Raw genomic sequence first — 21257 nt, 5'->3', positions numbered from 1 at the left:
GGCCGGTGGGTCTGACGCTCTGCTCTGCTCGCAGATGGCCCGGTGCGTGACCAGGGTGGAGCTGTCGGTGTCCTGCCGGAGCCTCCTCGACCGGGACGTGGGCTCCAGGTCGGACCCCCTCTGCGTGCTGCTGCAGGAGGTGGGCGGTGGGCAGTGGGCCGAGGTAAGGGCGCAGGCGCTCCGGGTCTCTCGCGTTCCCGTCCCGCTGGTCTTCGGGGGGCGGGGGCACGGTCTCGGGTTGCGTTCAGTGAGCAGTTCCCCAGGCCCACTCCTAGGCTCTGGAGTTTGAAGTTTGTGGGTTTCGTTAACTGCTCGTGTGTTTGCTTAGCGTTGCATCGGGATGTTCATTTGCCTCTTAGGGTATGGCCTGTCCTCTTTACCCCAGAGCATGCAGTATCAGAACACAGTGTTTTGCTAGTCTTCTTTCCCTTAATTTTTAGAATTTTCCCGTGCAGTAATGTTTATTATCCAATGCCATTTCCTTTTTTGGTGAGCCATTGGTCAGCCTGGTGACAGTGGCCTGGCTTGTCCCAGAGCCTGGCCTGGGCCATGTTGCCCTGCTGGTGCCTTCTGAGTTCCACCAGCACAGAGGTCCCTGGAGTGCAGGTGAAAACCTGTGCGAGAGAAAGCGTGCTTGTTACTTATCATCAACAGCTTTGTTTCCGTGTTTGTGCAGCTAGATCGCACGGAGAAGATCAAGAACTGCCAAAACCCTGAATTCTGCAAGAAACTGGTTGTAGATTACTACTTCGAGAAGGTGCAGAAGCTGAAATTTGGCGTGTATGATATTGATAACAAGTCCTTTGATTTGAATGACGATGACTACCTTGGAGGGATCGAGTGCACTCTGGGACAGGTATGCGCAGAGGCACATGAAATTATCTACAAGGTAGCAGCAAATGTTTGGTTTATTATGAAAAATGGGGCAAAAGACCACTTTATCAAAGGCTTTAACATGTTCAAATTTGAAAGCATCTTGCTGAGCAGGTTAGTTTGTGTTACTGTTGAACACGGTTGGAAAAATAGTGTCAATCACAAAGCGAAGTTTAGAAAGAGACACGATTGGCAGTTAATTGCTTAACTTTAGAAGCACTTGTAGCACCAAAGGCAGTCTGGGAGTAAGGCAGGCATGGTTCTTGGAAAGCTCCAATGGAGTTTCCTTTGCACAAAAGTGATTATTGGGCAGTAAGTTTGGGGAGTCTGTATTCATTTCCTGAGAAGGTTTTGTGTAGCTAGGAAGGAGAAGAAAAGTGGAGTTCACGTTACTAAAGAAAGACTTGGTAAATTAAATTATCTTTTTGGATTCTTAATAGCTTTTTGCCTGCTTGTGATGAAAATGCCTCTTGTGTCTTGCAGGTAGCAAAAACAGGCTAAAGTTAAGTTTGGACATGTATTAGCAGATGCTCTTTTGTGGGTAGTGAGAGAAGAAAATTTTCGGACTGTTAAGCCATTCGTGAGGGTAGACTCTGATTGGCTGTTGCTGATGGAAATATATGTAAATCCTTGTAGGAGAGTTTGAAAATTTTGCTCCTGAAGAGTAATTCTTTGCCTAACTTGGTGTTTATGTTGCCTGTGTTTTAACCTTAGGTTGTGTCCAGTGCGGTGTTCACTCGGCCGCTGGAACTGAAGCAGGGGAAGCCAGCAGGAAAGGGCACCATTACTGTGAGTAGCATTTTGTGTGGAAAAAATGGCTTCTCGTTTTGTCCTGTGTTGTCTGGGACAAAGTAACGTGTCTGATTTTCTGTCGGTATATTTTCAAATGCTACACATAGACAGGAGAGATAGATAACTGTAACAACAGTTTCCTTCATGGAAAAAGTATGAGCAAAACTTAGTGGAGTCTCTTGTTTAATTTTTTTTTGTTTCCCCCTAAATTTCTGTGGCACAGATTTCAGCAGAGGAGGTTAAAGATACCAGGCTTGTGTACTTGGAAATTGAAGCACAAAACTTGGACAAAAAGGTATTGATTTCTAATTTTTAAAAAAAAAAATATAAAAAGACTTTGTGCTTTGTTTGAGGTACTGTGTACTAATGAGCCAGCTCTTCTCTCATCTGAGTAAAATACAGGAGGCTGATTACTAATGTTGGGTTTTTGTTTGCAGGATTTCTTAGGTAAATCAGATCCGTTTTTGGAGTTTTACAAGCAGAGTGATGCTGGAACATGGCAGCTGGTGTACAGATCAGAGGTAGTATTCCTACACTGACATTTTTCTTGAGTTAATCAGACTGCTTATTCCTACCAAAAGTGGCAGTCCCAATCCTGTACATGCTTTGCACCAGTTCTGCAGTGAAAGTTGTCTTGTTTCCTAAAAATGGGATTCTGCTTGCTGACCTGGCAGAAAATTATTTATTTCCTGCCTGGTGACTAGATTAAGCTGGCTCAATGAAGAGTCCAACCATGCACCAAGTGAGAATAGTGGCAGGACTCTCCTGCATTTCAGTGGTGATGAGCTGTTAGATTAGCTTGGCTCTAGAGTTTAACTTTACCCTGAGCTTCTTGCTTTTATTTCTTAAAGAGCTTTTGCTTGACTGTCCATATGTGTCAGGGTTGAACTGACTGAGGCTGTGCAGAACCCTCATGTTGTGTTTCTTAGTGACTTGCACACTGCATCCATCATGTGACATTATGCTGTTTGTTTGTTTGTTTTTTCTTTTTAAGGTGATTAAGAACAACTTAAATCCATGCTGGAGAAAGTTCAGTGTTCCCTTGCAGACATTCTGTGGTGGAGACTTTAATAAAAATATCAAGGTACAGTCTCCAGAAATACTGTTTATTGTTACAAGTAATTCAATCTCTGTTGATTTTAACTACGAGTTATCAAGTCATATTTAAATTTTTATATTGCCTTTCTAGAACAGTAGTGTGGCAGATCAGTGATTGTATGTCTGTTAAGGATGAAGTCTGCATTGAAACAGTATGAGCTGTCAAATTCAGGAGTCAGGAAGTGCAGAAATGACACACTTCTAAAGATTAGTCGTAACAGAAATTATGATTTTTTTTTTTTTTTTTTCACTATTCTGGCCAGAGTGTCAGGTTATGTTTTGGAGGTTTGGTTGGTCACTTGGTTTGGTTTTGGGTTTTTTTGTGACTTTCTAGCACTGTTTCTGAGTTAGCTGAGAAGTTCATTATGTGTTGGACCAGATTGAGCGCTTTAGGATACTGACATAGAGAAGACCTTAATGTCAGAATCAGTGATTCCTGAGACTGGCAGGCTTGTCCTGATCGTTTTTCAGTCTGTTCCATCTAGAAATTTGGGGTTGAATTAGAACTGCAATTCCTTATGGTCTTGTATATGATGACTAATTCTTGCTGGTCCTGGCTTATGGAGGTTGTAGCAGAACAATTACATTTTTTAATAAATTTTTACAAAAGAAAATCTGGTAGCAAATGAATTTGTGAATTTCTGGTCTAAGCAGTGGATTGATAACGTAAGGGCATTTATATCCATAGATAGTTCTATGCAAGTATAGTCTCTCACTGCTTACCCAAGTACGAAACAATTTCCATTTGCAGAATTTTCTTGCCTCATCCTCTCTGTGAAGAAAGCTCATGCTGTAAGTTTGAGCTGAAAGGTTTAGCAAAAAGCATGCATACTGATGCTTTTATTTCTGCAGCATGGCAGGTCCAAAGAATGACTGACATTGTTAACCTGGAGATAGATGTTCAGATGTGCTGGGCTCGTTGATATGTGGCAGTGCTCTAAGTGGTGTTTGTGAGCTTTTATGGTTGGGGAATCCACAGTCCTAGGTCTAAAGGAAGTCCTCTTGGTCCAAAAGCAAGCAGCGAATGTGGAAAGGAGACGGCGAAGAGTTCACACCATCTCATTTGCCAAACCCAGCACCAGAGGAGACGCACTTCTGGGAGGTGAACTGGGAGAGATGGCCCTAAGTATTTGGGCAGTTCTCTGGAAATTAAATTTGCTGGACGCTCGCCTAGGCTTGTTGAAGCCCTGTGTGATGGGGATGCTGGCAGTGGGAGGGGTTGGGGATGCTGAAGGTGCCCAAGGTGCTGGGGTGCCAGAGCAGGCAGAGTGCCATAGCACCTGGGGGAGCTGGGGCTGCCACCCCTGCTGGGAGTGCCCAAGCTCTGGAGAAGGGCTGCTCCTGCCTTGGCAGTTGGCACAGGGTGGCTGCATCTCAAAGAAAAGCAGGAGTGATGGCCGTTGGTCACCTCTACTCCTTCCCAAAGAGTGTCCCTGGGCTGCAGGGGTCGGGGTGGTACGTACATCAGGGGTAGAAGGTTTCAGGGAGCACAGAAGTCTGAAGGAGCCAGGGCAGTGGGAGTGTCCAGGAGCCACATGGTGACAGCTATCATGGTGGCAGTGCCATGGTCTGTTCTGGCTGTTGGTTCCTAATGACTCTGGGCTCTCCCAGGAGGGAATGTGGGGGGCTTCCTGTGTTCTGCCCTGCCCCATACTACTATGATAAGCATGGTATTGTAGAATCATAGAATCATCTTGGTTGGAAGAGGCCTTTAAGATCACGATGTCCAATTGTTAACCTAGCACTGCGAGGTTACCACTAAACTACGTCCCTCAGCGACACATCTACATGGCTTTTAAATACCTCCAGGGATGGTGACTCCACCACTGCCCTGGGCAGCCTGGGCCAGTGCTTGACAACTCCTTCAGTGAAGAAATTCTTCTGACCATCCAGTCTAAACCCCACCTGGCACAGCTTGAGGCTGTTTCCTCCTGTTCTATCACATGTTACTTGGGAGAAGAGACCGACTCCTACCTCACTCCAACCCCCTTTCAGGGAACTGTTGAGAGCGATAAGGGCTCCCCTGAGCCTCCTTTTCTCCAGACTAAACAAACCCAGTTCCATCAGCTGCTTCTCATAAGACTTGTGCTCCAGACCCTTCACGAGCATTCGTGCCCTTCTCTGGATGTGCTCCAGCACCTCGGTGTCCTACTTGTAGTGAGGTGTGCAAAACTGAACCCAGTATTCAAGGTGCAGCCTCAACCAGTGCCAAGTACAGGGGCACAATTGCTCCCATGGTCCTGCTTGCCGCACTGTTTCTGATACAAGCCAGGATGCTGGTGGCCTTCTTGGCCACCTGGGCACAACTGGCCCCAATACTGTGCCCTGGGGAACATCACTTGTGACTGTCTGCCAACTGGTTTGAACTCCATTCACCACTACTCTCCAGGCCTGGCCATGCCAGCCAGTTTTTGACCCAGTGAAGAGTAACCCTGTCCAAGCCAGGAGCAGCCGGTTTCTCCAGGAGGATGCTGTGGGAAAAGTTATCAAAGGCTGTATTGAAGTCTAGGCAGACAACACCCACAGCGTTTTCCTTTATCCACAAAGTGGGCCACCTTTTCAGAGGAAATCAAGTTAGTCAAGAAGGACCCACCTTTCATAAACCCATGTTGACGGGGCCTGATCACCTCATTGTCCTGTATGTACTGTGTGATGGCACTCAAAATCATCACCTCCATACCCTTCTGTGGAGCTGAGGTCAGACTGACAGGCCTGTAGTTCCCCAGTTCCCCTTTCCAGCCCTTCTTATATATGCATGTAACATGTGCTAACTTCCAGTCGACTGGAACCTCCCTAATTAGCCAGGACTGCTGGTAAATGATGTAAAGTGGCTTGTTGAGCACTTCTGCTAGCTCTCTGTGTCCTTGGGTAGATTCCATCAGCCCCATACACTTGCGTGTGTCTTAAGTGGTGCAGCAGGTCACTAACCCCTCGGATTCTGGGGGCTTTGTTCTGCTCCCTGTGGCTGTCTTCCAGCTCAGGGGGCTGGGCATTCTGAGAACAGTGACTGTTACTATCAAAGACTGAGGCAAAGGTGGCATTAAGTACCTTTGCCTTTTCCTCATCCTTAGCCACTCTCATTTCCCCACCACATCCAATAAAGGATGGACATTCTCCTTAGCCCTCCTTCTCTTAATTGTTTATAGGAATGTTTTCTGTTGTCTTCTATGGCAGTAGCCAGATTAAGTTGTAGATGGGCTCTGACCCTTCTTGGTTTTTCTCTGGAAAACCTCTTGACATCCTTGTAGATGTCCTGAGCTGTCTGCCCCTTCTTCCAAAGGTCAAACTTCTTTTTTCCTGAGTTCCAGCAAAAGCTCTCTGTTCAGCCAGGCTAGTCTTCCCCAACGACTCATCTCTTGCCTGCTCCTGCACCTTAAAGATTTCATTGCTGAAGAATGTCTAGCCTTCTTGAACTCCTTTGTCCTTCAGGGCTGCTTTCCAAGAGACTGTCAACCAGTCTCTTAAACAGGCCCAGGTCTGTCTTCCAAGATTGCTCTGTAAGTCTAAGGTGGCAGTTCTGCTGACCCCCTCCTTACTTTTCCAAGAGCCAAAACCTGATTTAATTACTTCTATGGCCAAGATGGCCTCCAACCTTCACATCACCCACAAGTCCTTCTCTGCTCACATACAACAGGCCTGTTGTCTAAATCTAGGCCTTCCTAGTTGGGTTCCTCATCACATCAGCTGTGTCAGGAAGGTCTCTTCCACACACTCCAGGAACCTTCTGGACTTTTTTCTCCCTGCTGTATTGTATTTCCAGCAGACATCTTGTAAGTTGAAGTCCCCTGTGAGAACAAGGGCTAGCAATTGTGAGACTTTTCCCAGGTGTTTATACACTCTTTTGTCTGCCTCTGCATCCTGGCTGTGTGAGTTATAGCAGAATCCCATGATGTCTGCCTTGTTGGCCTACCCTCTGATTCTTATCCATAAATGCCTATCATCACCATAATTAAGCTCTGGACAATCAAAACACTCCCTAACATACAGGGCTACCCCACCACCTCTCCTTCCTGGCCTAGCCATTCTAAAGAATTTATAGTCATGCATTGCAGCAGTCCAGTTGTGCAAATCATCCCACTATGTTTCTGTGATGGCAGCTATGTCATAAGGTTTCCTGCTGCATGATGCCTTCCAGTTCCTCCTGTTTGTTGCCCATGCTGTAAGCACTGGTGTAGCTGCACTTCAGTTGGGCTACAGATCCCACCACCTTTTGGGGAGAAGCTGTAATTCCTAAGTGACTGTTCTCTGGTGCTTCTGTGTTTTATAACCCTTGTGGCTTTGCCGCTGCATAGATCTCCATCCCCTGCCTCCAATGAGACGACAGACTGAAGGACCTTCTGGCACACCACCCCTCAGTGTGGCACAGCTGTGGTTAGGGAAGTCGGTCAGAAAAGGAGGGGAGTCTAGGCTGTCAGGCAGGAGTTTCACTATCAGCACTACAGAATATAGTTTTGCACTGGTGTTTCATTCTTCATCTAGTATTTGCTGCTCTGAACCTCTTGTTTGAGGGTTTGAAAAATTCACATAGAAACAATTACAGGTGAAGTAATGGTAGTCAATGAAGGAAGAACTCCTTGTACTTCAGCACAGTGGAAACAGTCATTTTGATGTGTCTCCTTAACATAGAATCATAGAGTGGTTTGAACGGGACCTTAAAGATCATCTCGTTCCAACCCCTCTGCCATGGGCAGGGACACCTCACACTAGACGAGGTTGCTCAAAGCTCCATCCAGCCTGATCTTGAACACATCCAGTGTTTGGGCATCTGCAGCCTCCCTGGGCAACCTGTTCTAGTGTCTAGCCACCCTTCTAGTGAAAAACTTCCTAATTTCTAATATAAGTCTACCCTCTTCCAGTTTGAACCCATTATCCCTCGTCCTATCACTACAAGCCCTGGTACAGAGTCCCTCCCCACCTTTCTTGTAGGCCCTCTTCTGGGGCCTCTACTGGAAGGCCACAATGAGGTCTCCCTGAAGCCTTCTCCAGGCTGAACAACCTCAACTTGCTCAGCCTGTCCTTGTAGAACAGGTGTTCCAGCCCTCTGATCATCTTTGCGGCCTCCTATGGACCTGTTCCAACTGGTCATGTCCTCCTTTTGTTGGGGGCTCCAGAGCTGGGCACAGCACTGCAGGTGTGGTCTCACAAGAGATGGAGAATCACATCCCTTGATGTGCTGGCCACACTTCTTTCGATGCAGCCCAGGATATTTTCTGCCTAGTCAGCCAGAAAGTTGCCTTTCTGTGCTGCAGTTGCACATTAACACGAGCTTGGCGAGCTATATGCTGAATACATGAATGAACTTAAACCTTTTGATCAAATTAACGATGCTATCTAGTATTTTGGTAATTCTTTCTTCATTGTGATGCAGAGTGATGTTCTTCTTGCTCTGTGTTGAGAATAGCTCAGGTTTTTGACACTGCCTAATCTTTTTGACAGTTTTGTTTAAAATGGGACAAAGGAAAGTAGCATCTCTCCTCTGCAGTTATTTAAACGTAAATAGCAAATGTGAAATTTGTTGGTGTTGATACTGGGACTAAAGCTCATGGGCCTCCCTGGCATAACCCATTTGGTTTTGGGTGATGTTTAAAAATCAGAAGTATTGAGAGAGATGGAGTGAAGCTCAGGCAGGAAGATGGGAGTTACTTAATGGTGGAGCATGCAGAAGGGAGGAGTGGAAAGGTGGTGGGTTGGGAAGGATAAAGGGGGGACATTGTCTCTAGGATGATCTTTTCCCTTTAAGAGACTAAATAATAATGTGGTGCTTCCCATTTAGGTAGCTAGACTTGGTCATAATTCATCCAGTTTGTTGTACAGGTTTCCCACTTACAGTAGTGGAAGATCCCTAATGGATCAAAATAGTTCTAAAAGAACCTCATCTCAAATTCAGATATCCTGCCTTTGAATTTGACATCTTTATCAAGGTGTTACCCATGAGTTCTTGTCCCTTAGTCCTGAGGAGAAAGCTGTTGTTGTGGTTTATACTGCAGTAACATGTTTCTTGATGACTAAAGACAGATGTTGGAAAGAATGAGTTCTTTAATCTGTGTGCGGCACGTGAACTGCAACAGGGAGGAGGGAACTGTTCACAAACTGCTCTTGCTTGGCTGCTTTTGGAATGATTTGTGTTGTGCATGTTATAAATGCTCATTGATGATTTTATGGGGAGCTATTGACAATGTACACCTTACTGTATTTGCTCTAAGCTGTACTTAGCGTATTTTTAATTTCAAGTGCATTGCTCTTTTGCAGTATGTAGTTATGAAGCTTTCATGCTGATTTAAACATGACTGGTTATTCATTAAGTATTTATAATTTGATTGGCGTAAGATGCAGAAAAAGACAGACTTAGTGCTCTGTGGAAATAGCAATTTCTTTGTAAATTGATGTTGTTGTTGGGCAGAAGAAAAGACTATATTCAGAAATTGCTTAGATAACAAACTTTTAATTTCTTCTTCCCATTACCCTCATTGCATATCTTGTCCTGAATGATATCACACTTACATGTCAGGGCTGTGAAATGTTGGGGGTTCGGGGGGGAGGTTGTGGCTTTGTTTTGTTGTGTGTGTTTGTTTTTTTCTTTGTTTGGTTGTTTGGGGTTTTTTTTCCACAATTTTTTTGTGTTTAAACTGGAGAAAGCTTTTAATTAAAAATTCTACTGTGCGTACTTAAATGGGTGAGCCCTTGAACATCCTCAGTTGTCTGGGGCTCACTCTGGGTGTCTCTCACTGTCAGGTTCCAGTTTGCGGTGCGGATGGCACGAGCGGTTTGGGGGCGATGGGGAGCTCGCTGGCGTGGCTGCGAGCTCGGGGGGCTGCCCTGCTCCCCAGCACAGGGCAGCTGCCCAGGGATGGCTCTCGCCCCTCACAGGTGCAGTGTGCAGATCACGACAGCGATGGGTCGCATGACTTGATAGGCACTTTTGAAACCAACTTGGCTCAGCTGCAGAAAGCAGGTGACGGCTGTCCGGTGAGCTTTCTCAGTCCTCTGCTGACTTAGTCCATCCTTCAGTCTTTCACAAACCCTTTTTAATATGAACCTCAGCAAGAGATTTTCAGTTGTTGCCTCCAAAAGGGAATTTTTCTGTCTGTGTCTTTGTAGTACTAAGCCAGCGTTTGAGAAGAGTAAAACCTGGTGTGGGAATTGTATTGCTCTTTTCCTTAAGTGCTGTTATCCTTCCTGTTCCCCAAAACATCCTTGAGCCCATTGCCTGCTGTCCACTAGCCACTTCTCCCAGCAGTTCTGCTGGCTTTTGTTCATGCTTTAACAGATGAGTCCAGAGGTGGGGCTGGTCTCAGGTAACATTTTTGCTTCAGCTGGTTGACTTTGCTTGACCCTCATGAGCCCTCTGGTTGCCTGTCTAGCTAACAGAGAGAAACAGTGCTTCAAAGGGGTATGCCCAGTTCAGAGGATGTTGAATCACTTGCTGGTGGTGCTGGTTTCTCTCTGTTGTTTGCGCTGAAAACTTCTCATTCTTGTGGAGATGTCTGGCCTGAATTCAGACAGGTGAATCTGCATGGAGGACGTAGCCTAGGACCACTTCTAGTTGCCAGTCAGCCTGATTTCTGTGGTTGTAATCCTAAAGCTGGTGGGAGATTCCTGACTTTTGCCCTAGCTCATGTGAAATCTGAACTAACACAGGTGAAGCAAAACAGTGAGACACTGCCACTGACAACCTGCAGCCTAGGCTTTTTTGGCCTTCCCAACCCCCAGATTTTGCCTCCTTGTCTTGTGTTTGAGTGCATTCCCTTCCCTTAAACAAGAAGGAACTTGATTATGTTAAGAGAGGTGGTTGTATTTGTGATCAGCTTTTTTTCCTTCTGATACAATGACACTTGTCCATGGTTGCACACAGAGCAGCAGTTACATTGTTGAGGATGCTTTTCTGAGGTCTTTTCTCCTGATTTTCCTAGTGCTGGTAGCAAAGGCATTCTATTTAACTTGTCACATAGCCCCCAAAGTAGTTGCAAACCTTTTTTAAGATGTCTGTCTTAAGGTTCAGAATTCTGCCAGGTATTTGGGAAACTGGAATTGTGTGATGTCTGACACAGTTCTGTTTCAATAATTTGTCCTGCTGTAAATGCAGATATTTAGGAACTTGCTTCTTGCATGCTTGCTTTCTGTAGGTGGAGTTTGAATGTGTTCATCCTGAGAAAAAGCAGAAGAAAAATAGCTACAAAAACTCTGGCATTATTAGGATAAAATCCTGTAAGGTAGGAATATTTTTGTTGGTTTTTTTTGTTTGTCTTTTTTATTTTCTGATTAAATCTATTCTTGTGGAGAGGAGTTCTAATGCTGTCTGTCTGTTCCTCCAGATCGAGACAGAATATTCATTTCTGGACTATGTCATGGGAGGCTGCCAGATTAACTTTACAGTGAGTTTTTTCCCTGCTGCACATCTTGGTAGTTGAAGGGGCAAGAACAATGAAGTTGTGATTAAAACTTCTGTTTGCAGTGTGAATTACTGCAAATGCATTGTGAATTTGCAGTGATTAAGACTGCAAAAAAAACAACTTATATTTTTCTTTTTTTGTGATCCAAGTAGCAACTTTAATGGAACTAGGTTTTCTTAAAATCTTTGTGAGAAATTGGTTTGATTTATCAGTGGAAAAGATTGCTACTTCTTAAATATGCGTGTACCCCAGTGGGAAAAGCTAGGCAGGCAGGTTGCTGTTCCTGTGCAGGGCTGCTTTTGTGCCTGGGAGGAAGGAAGCTATGCAAGCCTGGTCTCACCTTTTGTTTCAGTGTATGATTAGTTCTTCTCATTTGCTTATGGTGATTTATCAATGACTTGCTGTCATCATCTTGCCTGATTAGGTGGGGATAGACTTCACTGGCTCCAACGGAGATCCCAGGTCACCAGATTCTCTTCACTACATCAGCCCAGACGGGGTAAATGAGTACCTCACTGCCATCTGGAGTGTGGGAAGTGTAGTCCAGGATTATGACACGTATGTAATGATCTGAACTGATCTAGCCACCACACCAAAAGAGTGTCATAGCAGCTGTCAGTGATCAAGGCTGACAGCTTGTTCTAGAGCTGTAGTGTTTGAATGACTGAGGTGCTACCCTTCCTTGGGAGATCCCTTCAGGAGCAGCTACTGCTTCCTCCTGCTTCCATCACTGCCAGGAAGCATAGTGACAGCCCTTTGTAATTTGCATGGCTTGTACCTCCAGGTCTGCCCATTTATGGCCCTAGGGTACTCTGTAATGCTGCTTTACCTGGTCACTAATCTCTTGTAGCTGATGGTGCATTTCTGACATGAAGGCCATGTTTGATTCAATAGAACGTGTTTGTTTGCTCTGTCTTTTAGCCAGGCTGTGGCTGGGTTGCCTTTTCTCTTGCTACTTTGAAATCTGAGAGCCCTGTGGGGTGCTGCACTGAAAGAAATTCTGAAACTGTCAAGCTCAAGCCTGAAACCCTTGGGTATCTGTTGACTGGCTGTGGGGAGCTAGATGGTGTTCCTTATGGCATGAACCTAACCTGGGTGTCTAGCTGCTTTTTGGGAAGAAACCAGCAAGTTTTAATATTAAATAATTATTTTTTATTTCTTATTTGTTGCTCCAGGGACAAGCTGTTTCCTGCATTTGGGTTTGGAGCTCAGGTTCCCCCTACCTGGCAGGTAGGGCCTTCACAACGATAGACAAGTTGCTCTGTCCATGTCTGCATTCCCTAACTGTTTGTAGTGTCCCCTTTCCTAGGTGTCTCACGAGTTTGCTTTGAACTTCAACCCCAGCAACCCTTACTGTCAAGGTGAGAACACCTCTTTATTAATATTTCATAGAGAGAAACAGATGCTTGAAGTGTCGTTTTCTTTCATAATTGGTGAAAACCAGACACAGCACCAAGACATGCAGCAAACCTCTCACCTGGATACCCACAAGTGTGGATGTGTGTTGATGCAGGCATCTGTGAGGACTACAGAAGCTCCAGTGAAGGGGTCTAGATTTAATTTGACTGTTAGTCTGTGCTGAAATTTTCATTGCTGTAAGTTGAGTGACTGTCTGGTATGTTATAGGTGACAGTGGGTTCAGATCAGCAATGTGCCTGTGCTAGTCATGCTACCAAAGCATCTGCTAAGGCTGTTAGAGACCATGGTTACTTCATCAGCAATGTGTATATGTTTGAATGTTACCTTTTAAAGGGTTTTCTTAAAAGCTTTTTTTCTTTATAGCCATATCCCTTAGTGGAGGTTGGTTGAGCTGGTTTTAATGTCTGCTCTCTCTTTTGGATTATGACCTTCTAAGACTAAGAACACTCTCAGCATGCAGTGACACAGAATTGTTTTTGAACAAGTATTTTTTACTCAGTTCAGGTTTTTGTCTCCGATCGAAGGCAAACAAAATATGGAATCCGAAGTCAGTGTTAAACCCCAAGCACTTCCTGGGTCACTTCAGCATTGTCTGCCTCATTGGCTCTGTGTCTTATGTCTTTAAGGGTCACTGCACCAGTAGTTCTGAGAGGTACCACACTAAAACCTGCATGGTGGACAGTGCAAGCAGCAGTGGCAAATGAAGCTACACTGATACAAGCCAGGAACAGGCCAATGTAGATGGATCCACAGAAGAATATGCAGCATTTATAATCAGACTTTAAAGAATTTTGTTTAGTTAACCTGAGAAAAGCTTCGTGCATAGGAAGAATCTTAAGGATTACTGGTTTTGTTACAAAAATGTTTGAATCCTGAATGTGAGGGATCAATGTCTTAGCTTTCATACAAGGAAAATAAAAATGTAACTGTTCCAGAGAGCTTCTGATCTTGGTCTCTAATTAGACTGTAAGCAATGAAACAAGACAAATTGGATGACAAAGTAGAAAGGACAAGGTAAACGTAGTCATCGTCATGCCTTCACTAGATTATTTTTCCCACAACTTCCATGAGCTTTGTGATATTATAGGCACAAAGAGTGATGTGAAGGATGTAGGATGGGGGAGAAATCTGCAAATCCCATCTCTGCAGATGTCCACTGGTTTCAGCCCTGTGCTTTGTATATTTGCTGTTATCCTGCTGCTTATTTGCCCTTCAGGAGTTCACAGCTCTGTGAGAGTTAGTATCCTTTTGCTGTGCTGTTTAGTAATGCTTATAACATAACTACTGGAGAAGTTGTGAGGCCCTTGTGGCAGCTTGCCTTCCTTGTCCTGCAGGGATTCAGGGGATAGTGGATGCCTACCGCCAGATCCTGCCTCAGATCCAGCTCTATGGGCCAACCAATTTCTCTCCTATTATAAACCATGTGGCAAGGTTTGCAGCACACTCAGCACAACAAGGAACTGCTTCAGTGAGTGCCTGTCCTTTCCTGTGGATCTGTGTGTGGTTGATGTTTCTGATTTCCTTGTTCTTGATGGGATAGAATGGAATGGTAGTGATGTTGTCTTCCTTCAGATCCCAAGTTTGGTCCTCTCTTACCAGCTTACAGAGGGACTATTGGTACCCAGTTCCTTTAAACTTGATTCCTTTTGCTTAAGGATGAAGGACTCCTATTTCCTGCTAGATTTAACTGATTCCATTTTGACAGACTAATCAGAAGGCATTTCGATCTGTACTCTTATATTCACTTCATGGTCTAACTGTGCCAGAAACCTTTGGGTCTGCTTTTGTTTCTGTCCACGTTAAATACCTTTCCCACACTGAGGTGTTTGGTCTAGGGAGATCCATTTCTTACCTTTCTCAGGGTATTTTTTAGCCTTCCCTACGCTTGGGGGATTCTTTTTATTTCTCTTCATATGTTAAATATCTCTACTTCTTACAGGTGAAAACCTGTTTAAATAAAGCATATCTCAGTAATGGTGTACAACCATCGTAACGCTAGTGTTAATGGGGTTTTGGAACTGGAAATTCAGTTTTGTTTTTTTTTTTTCAATTTTCATTTTATTTTCATTGTGTCTCTCTCAATTTTTATTTTCATTTTAAGCCTGTAGATAGCTGCTGTAAAACAGTGGTTGCTCATTTCAGAACCAGGTACTACATCTTAGCCTCTGGAAAAGGAAGGGAATATTAAACACTTGACCACACTAATGTGTTGGTTTGGGGGATTTTTCTTTTCTTTGCTGGAAAGCTCCTGTATTCTTCCCCTCTGTCATCTACAGAGTGTCTTTGTGTCATGACGTTTGTCACTGCTGTGTTCTGAGATTTCCAATACTTACTATTTGTTGGTAGCTAAAAAAGGCGGCTTCTTGAGTTACACTCCAGGGATATTAAATATTAAACTTTAGCCTTGTTGAGATGTCAGTGAGTAAAGCAGCATTCATCAGTCAATTTTGTATGCGGCTTTGTTGGTTTAGTACTACTTTCCTGATCTCTAGTACTTTCTGCCAATTGATATAATTATTCTTTATAAACTGAATTTAAGCCTCTGTCTTTTTTCTAGTACAGAGGAAATCTGAATTGCACAATGAAAAGTGTTATGCATATGAAAAAAATGGGAATAAGTTTCTTTGGTATTCTGGTTTTGTCTTTTCTACAGCATGATTTGATTTCTTCCTTAGAGAAAGAAATTGCTCCATTTGCCTTCAGTTATGTGAGCTTTGGTGTTGAACTTCCTAACTGGATGCTTCCTGATGTTTTTCAGCAATATTTTATCTTGCTCATCATCACAGATGGAGAGATCACTGATCTGGACCAAACTAGGCAAGCAATTGTTAATGCCTCCAAGCTGCCAATGTCCATCATTATTGTTGGAGTTGGTGAAGCTGATTTCAAAGCAATGGAGTTCCTTGATGGAGACAATGGTGTCCTGAAGTCCCTGACAGGAGAGCCAGCTGCACGAGATATTGTCCAGTTTGTTCCTTTCCGACTGTTCAAGAATGTAAGTTGTTTCTTAAGTTCAGAAGAGTCCTAATGCCAGTATATATGCAGTTACTATATCTGAAAAATGAGCATGGGTCCAGGCAAGGCAGCAAGCTGCCTGCTCAGAGTTCTGACCAAGCTGTTTGCTCCCACCAGGAGCTGATATGTTTGCTTCTGTGTTTGAAAGAGAGTGTGCCTTGTCACAGCTCTCTTACAGCTTTTCTTGAAGAGCTCTCACTGCATCCTTGTCTTGGTATGCTATCTCTTGGCTATTGCAGAGTTAAAGGGGTAAAGGAGAAGTTTTCTCTCCTGGGACGCAAACGTTTAGGCGAGGAACTGAGATCACATTGTCAGTCTCTGATGTTGAGTCCCATGAGTGATTTAAGAAGAGATGTGTCTTCCCTGCTGGTGAAAGCAGTCCTGCCATTCCCCAGCTCCTCCCTACTTCCACTGTTGGCACTAGCATTCATGCATGTTGCACAGTGAGCTGGGCTGAAGAGTGCAGTTGAGTCGAATGAAAACCCAAAATAAGAAGTTGGTAGTGGCTGGGGCAGTTTCCCACCCAGATCAGGGCCATATAAAAGCTGTATGAGTGTGGGCTTGAGGTGGGGCTGTAAGAGCGAGAGCAGCGCAGGGGAGGACAAAGGTGATTTTCATCAACAGCACTCACTGAGCCTGACTGGAAGTGCTCCTAAACTGTGGCAAGGAACTCTTGGAACAGGGAATGAGATGTGACAGGTGGGAGGCTGTGCTCTGTGTTCTGTAAAAGAGCTTGTCACCGGGCTGGCAAAGCCTTACTCTAGTAGTATTTCTGATTTATTCTCCGTTTTCCTTGCAGGCTCCCAGGGAAGCACTTTCCCAGATGGTTCTGGCTGAAGTGCCTAAGCAGCTGGTGTCATATTATAAGTGGCAGGGATGGCCCCCTGTGAAACTGCCGGAAGGAAAGAAGATGCAGCTTGTAGCCTGAGTCCTGGCCAGCGGTGTCGCTGGGGTGAGGAGAGCTGTCTGCACCCACACGCTCCACTGCACGCTGCTGATGCTCAGTGTGTCTGGATTGTACCCTTCACACCGATTCTCATACCTGCTTGTGCTCTGTATCTTTGATCTTTCCTGTTCTTAGCTGGAAGAAATGTAAATACAGAAAAAACCACAACTGATGGCAGTTCTTTCTCACAGAGAATAGACCTTATTGGTTTTCCACCTTGCAGCAGTGACTGACACGTCATACCATGCATCGTTGCTTGACATGGCTCATCTGCTGCCTGGGCCTGTGCGCCGAGTGGCTCACACAGCAGCTCACACTGCTCAGCTGGGTGGGAGAAGGATTACGGGCAGGTTTGCTGTGGTGGCACTCAGCCCTAGGCTCCTGGAGAGGCTGTTTTTCCTTCTATCAAGCCGCCTGGGGAATGGGGACCCTTCTGCCTTGGTTGGTACCAGAGGCTGTTGGTTGAACACATGAGGTAGTTCCTGTTGTGCCTTCAGAAAGTGCCAGGATATTTTTGTATGTAGAAGTTTATTTTTGAATTTCAGTAACCATACTTGGCAATATTCTTTTTAATCACATTTTTCTATTAGCAAAAATTGCTTCTGTGATGGCCCTGTGCTTGGAGTCATTGTTGCAATTTAAGAATGCTGCACTTTGCTTATTTGTGAGGAGATTAATGAGGATTAATCATTAATTAATTGGGGGTGGGATTAATGAGTTACATTAATGTGACACTCAAAATCCAGCAACTGGAAACACTGAAATATATAAAGATGCTTTGAGGGACTTCTTTGTACAACAGAAATTACAAAATTAAGTAACTATCTGTAGAACTCCAAAGAAGTCCTTCAGAAGTGTGCATTACGTGGTTTAGGAACTGTAGAACAGGCACATGATAGCAAAGCACAATTGTTCTAAGAGACTGGACTTGACAGTTCATTTCAAAATAGTGATCCAAGAAACTTGGGCTTGCTATTGCACTACAAGTGGTCATCACCTTCAGCTTCATAAATAAAGAATCTGCTTTGATTTACCATGTCTGGACTCTTGTTTCCTTTCTGGGCTTTTCCTGCTGTTTTCCAGCAACGTGGATGTTTTGGTTTATGGAAGGTCGTTGCTATAGTAGTAGCCTGGTGCTGATTCACCAAGTCAGCCTAGGTTGAATGTGACCAGCTGCAAAAGCCGAGCAAGTTGTCCATCATCATTAGTCATGTTACCTTTTAATTACTGGAACTGCCGAGTGTATATCCTGCAGTGCTGTCCTGCAGTGAGGTGAGCTGTTTCTTTGCTGTGAAATTATTAAAGAACTTGTCTGTTCTACCAGGTAAACCAGGGAATTGTGAGAATATGTTGGAAGACTGCCTTGGTGTGATTGAGGCTATGAAACCATTAGCTTACAATCCTGGGTGAAAGCAGAATCAGGGTTTGCATCCACATCCTCAGCTAGACTCGTCCTTATGGATGATGTCTGCCACCAAACTAGCACATGGCTTGTGCCTGAAGGGCTCTGCGCTGCTGAGCAAAGATGAATTTGTGCTCGTTTTTTATTCAAACCTAGTTGTAACCACAGTGTGTTCTCCCAGGTTCCACAGGCAGCAGAAGGCTTCCTCTAGAGAAAGCTGGGGTGTGTCTCTTGAAATACACCATCATACAGCCTGCAGCACCCAATTTTTCTGCATTTACTTAGAATCTTGAAGGAAACCAAGCAACCTCTTTTCTTGAGTGGCTGCCTAAACTAAAATGTGTTACAAGTATGGAAGAGAGGGAGGAAACTGCTAAGTCTTCTCTGAGAAACTGCACTATGGTTGAGAGCATGCATTACTTGTGTTTTCAGCCATGTACAGTCTGTAGGCAGAGCACTTCTAAACCTAAGGCTCCATTTTGTGTGTGTGTTTTTTTTTTTCCCCCACTTTTTTTTAAATGAAGTGTTCTATACAGGATATTTACAGCAGTAGCTCTGAAAACTCACCAGTCCCTTCGTTGGACCAAGAAATATTGGTGGCAGTGTGTAATGATTGGCTTCAATGGACAGTTTCTTTGGCAAGACTTCAGAAGCTTTTTGGGACTTTCCTTTGCTCCAGCCTTGAGAGGCAGAAGACAGGAGCTCTGAGACAGCAGAATGCATGGTGGGAAGTCCATTTCACCTCTCCTTTTAAAATCTGCCAATTCCCACACAAAAGGAAGAGAGTGAATCCTCCATCTCTCTGCACTGGCTGTGAGTGGAATCACTGTTCTGCAGGTAGACACCTTGTGGTGTCTCCAGGTGCTGGACTCATTGGTGGTAGGTGGCCATCCTTGTCTTGGGGAGGAAGGGGCCAAGACGTGGTAAAGGCAGGTCTGAGGATGTTCTTCCTCCTATGGGAGCAGAGAATAATTTGCAGGAGATGCTGTTTACTTGCAGGTAAGTGGCTGAAATGTGAACAAAGGGACATGAGTGAGTCCTGTGGCTGTCATTTGAGAACAAGAGCTGCATGAGTTTGGGCCAAGGTGAAAAGCCATGTGAGGGTCAAGTTTGGAAGCTGATGAACTGGGATGGCACAGTTTTGCCCATCTTTTCCCCATTCTTGTTTCTCCCCAGGGATCCGGGTTTTAGAGGCAGTGAAGACGGCTGCCAGGCATTTTGGTGAGAGGCTGAGAGGTATGCCTCCTGCCTTGTGCTGCCCCAGGTGTAGCTGGAATGCAGATTTACACCATAGCTGTTGCTTGAGGTAGACAAAAGCTGAGGTTGAGCTCAGTTTTTTTTCCTCAGGAGACTGTGCTGTTCTCGAGCAGTGCCAGTGTATGCTCTCTGTCAGCCCAAATCACTCACTTTATCTCCACAGTAAGCATGGGGAACACCCAAGAGATCTCTTTACCCTGGCCTTGGCCAAGGTTGAGCAAATAACCCTTGTACTTGTGGTCCCAAAAGGTATTTCAGTCTCAGGGCTATGTATAAATCAAAAGCTATTGGACGTGGGAGCTCATCACAGAGGGTTCCTGTTGCTTCTAGGACACCTGGCAATAAATACTGGTCACACTTCATGCCAGACTATGCCATGCTCTCCCTTCTGTGGGAGATAATACTCCATTCCCCTTCTTTGCTCAGACAGCTTGTTGGGCCAAGATCCCTACTTGCTCTAAAATGTTTGTTTTCCCTAGCCACCATTTCACCAAAACTGAAGCCCCATCTTGCAAGTGATGGGACCACTCCAGGTGTTTGGGGAAGCCACAAAAATTCCACAGGGAGATAATGGCTTTTAGTCAGCTTTGAGCAAATACTGGATCCACCCATCAGTGGCACACTTTGGTAATCTGAATGTCTTATTAAACAGCCTCAGTTGCACCCTTTGCTCCCCTCCAGCCATGGCTCGGTGCAGGGTCAGTGCACTGAGCTGCCCTAAACTGATGGGCTTACTCATCTGGGTTCACAGAAGTTGTGCTGAATGCTGCCAGCCTGCTGTGTTTTGTTGCTGCACGTCCTCCCTACCAAAGTTCATTTCCACCACCACCAGCACTGCTTCCCTGGCACTTCAGGGAGATCTTGTGTAAGAGGGAAATGAAAGGAAAAATAACCGCAGGGCTTGCTTTGAAGCAGCCTGGCACTGCACAGGCATGATTCACTCCCCAGCGCTTGCAGAGCTGCGCTAGGCACCCTGGCCTGCTGTAAGGTGCCCTGTTCTAGGTGCTGGGCAGCCAGTGGGACAGCCAGAGCCCCAGAAAGAAGAAATGCTTTCCAAATCCTGCTGGAAATTCATGATTGTATGAGCACTTCAACAGGCCTGAATCTGTGCTCCCAAAGGGCTCCAGCATCTCTTGTTTACCAGTGCTAGGTCAGATAAGATGAGACTGATTGGGCCAAGCTGCTGAATGCAACTCTGTGCAGCCACCTCCCAGCATTATGTGCCCCAGGAATCCCTCCTGCATCTCACCTGCTGCAAGGGGCCAGTGTCAGCACCCTGTGGAGCAGCTTGTGAAATATGTTCACTTGATTCGTGTCAAAATAAAATCATATTGGGGCGCCATGGTGAGGGGTGGTCTTGTTGTTTTTGTATAGCTACGAGCCTGGAGAAAAAGCAAGGTGATTAATTTTGTTTCCATGTTTGTTGCTATTTGGTGTGCTGTTTTGGCTAGCTCGCATTGAATCTGTTAACGGCCACTTAATGTTGAAGGGGAGTTTGTGGAGCGCATGCGTGGAGTCTGAAGTAATTAAAACCAGGCGCCAAGGGGGATTGTTGACTGCATTCCACAACCACCAGGTGGGAGCGAAGACGACCCCAAAAGGTGAAAAGAACACACTGCAAAGACGACCTATTTTTTTTGGAATTAATTTACATGGACCCACCTGTTAATGAATATGTATGAACCGGGACAATAAAAGCCGAAGACAGGGATTGTATGGGGTGTGCGTCTTGGTTGAGCAGAGACTCCCGGTGCACCCAGTGCTGTTTGCTGCCTTTTGTTAATTTAATAAATATTAAATTTAATTGGAATCTGGTTTTATGCAAAATTATTTCTCACAAGCTGGAGCTCCTATCCCTCTGTCCCAGGATTTCAGTGCTCGTCTGGCCTGCAGTGAGCTGGTGACCTGGCTGCAGCCTGTGCTGTGGTGCCCCACCTGCACCAGCTTATTTCCCCTGGCCCCTCACTTTAGGGGCAGGTGGGAGGTGAGCAGGGGCTGCTGAGCACATGCCCGTCCCAGTGTGGTTTCCACGTCAGGGCGCCGAACCGTCCTAATCAGAGACAGG

At 45.1% G+C, this 21257-nt stretch overlaps 1 protein-coding gene across 1 annotated transcript; it reads left to right on the top strand.

Annotated features, from left to right (window-relative positions):
• Nucleotides 1–34: 34 nt before the first annotated feature.
• On the top strand, nt 35–16681 carry LOC103782488 (copine-1-like). Its single transcript, XM_008950258.1, has 15 exons — nt 35–163; nt 677–856; nt 1588–1662; nt 1889–1960; nt 2103–2186; nt 2660–2749; nt 9631–9729; nt 10887–10973; nt 11076–11135; nt 11578–11711; nt 12329–12383; nt 12463–12514; nt 13907–14040; nt 15331–15567; nt 16387–16681. Exons 1-15 carry the CDS (start codon nt 35–37, stop codon nt 16513–16515), a joined length of 1617 nt encoding a protein of 538 aa, XP_008948506.1. The 3' UTR covers nt 16516–16681.
• Nucleotides 16682–21257: the final 4576 nt, after the last annotated feature.

Source organism: Merops nubicus, unplaced genomic scaffold (assembly GCF_000691845.1).
Source record: "Merops nubicus isolate BGI_N331 unplaced genomic scaffold, ASM69184v1 scaffold6422, whole genome shotgun sequence".
Lineage (NCBI taxonomy): Eukaryota > Metazoa > Chordata > Aves > Coraciiformes > Meropidae > Merops > Merops nubicus.
Note: the sequence above shows the minus strand (reverse complement) of the source record. Positions and strands in the feature narration are given on the sequence as shown.

Excerpts from the sequence above, each read along its gene's own strand:
- LOC103782488 (XM_008950258.1), top strand. The coding sequence starts at position 35 with ATGGCCCGGTGCGTGACCAGGGTGGAGCTGTCGGTGTCCTGCCGGAGC. Across the intron at positions 1,663-1,888 it reads CAGGAAAGGGCACCATTACT|ATTTCAGCAGAGGAGGTTAA; the intron begins GTGAGTAGCATT and ends TCTGTGGCACAG. Across the intron at positions 15,568-16,386 it reads CTTTCCGACTGTTCAAGAAT|GCTCCCAGGGAAGCACTTTC; the intron begins GTAAGTTGTTTC and ends TTTTCCTTGCAG.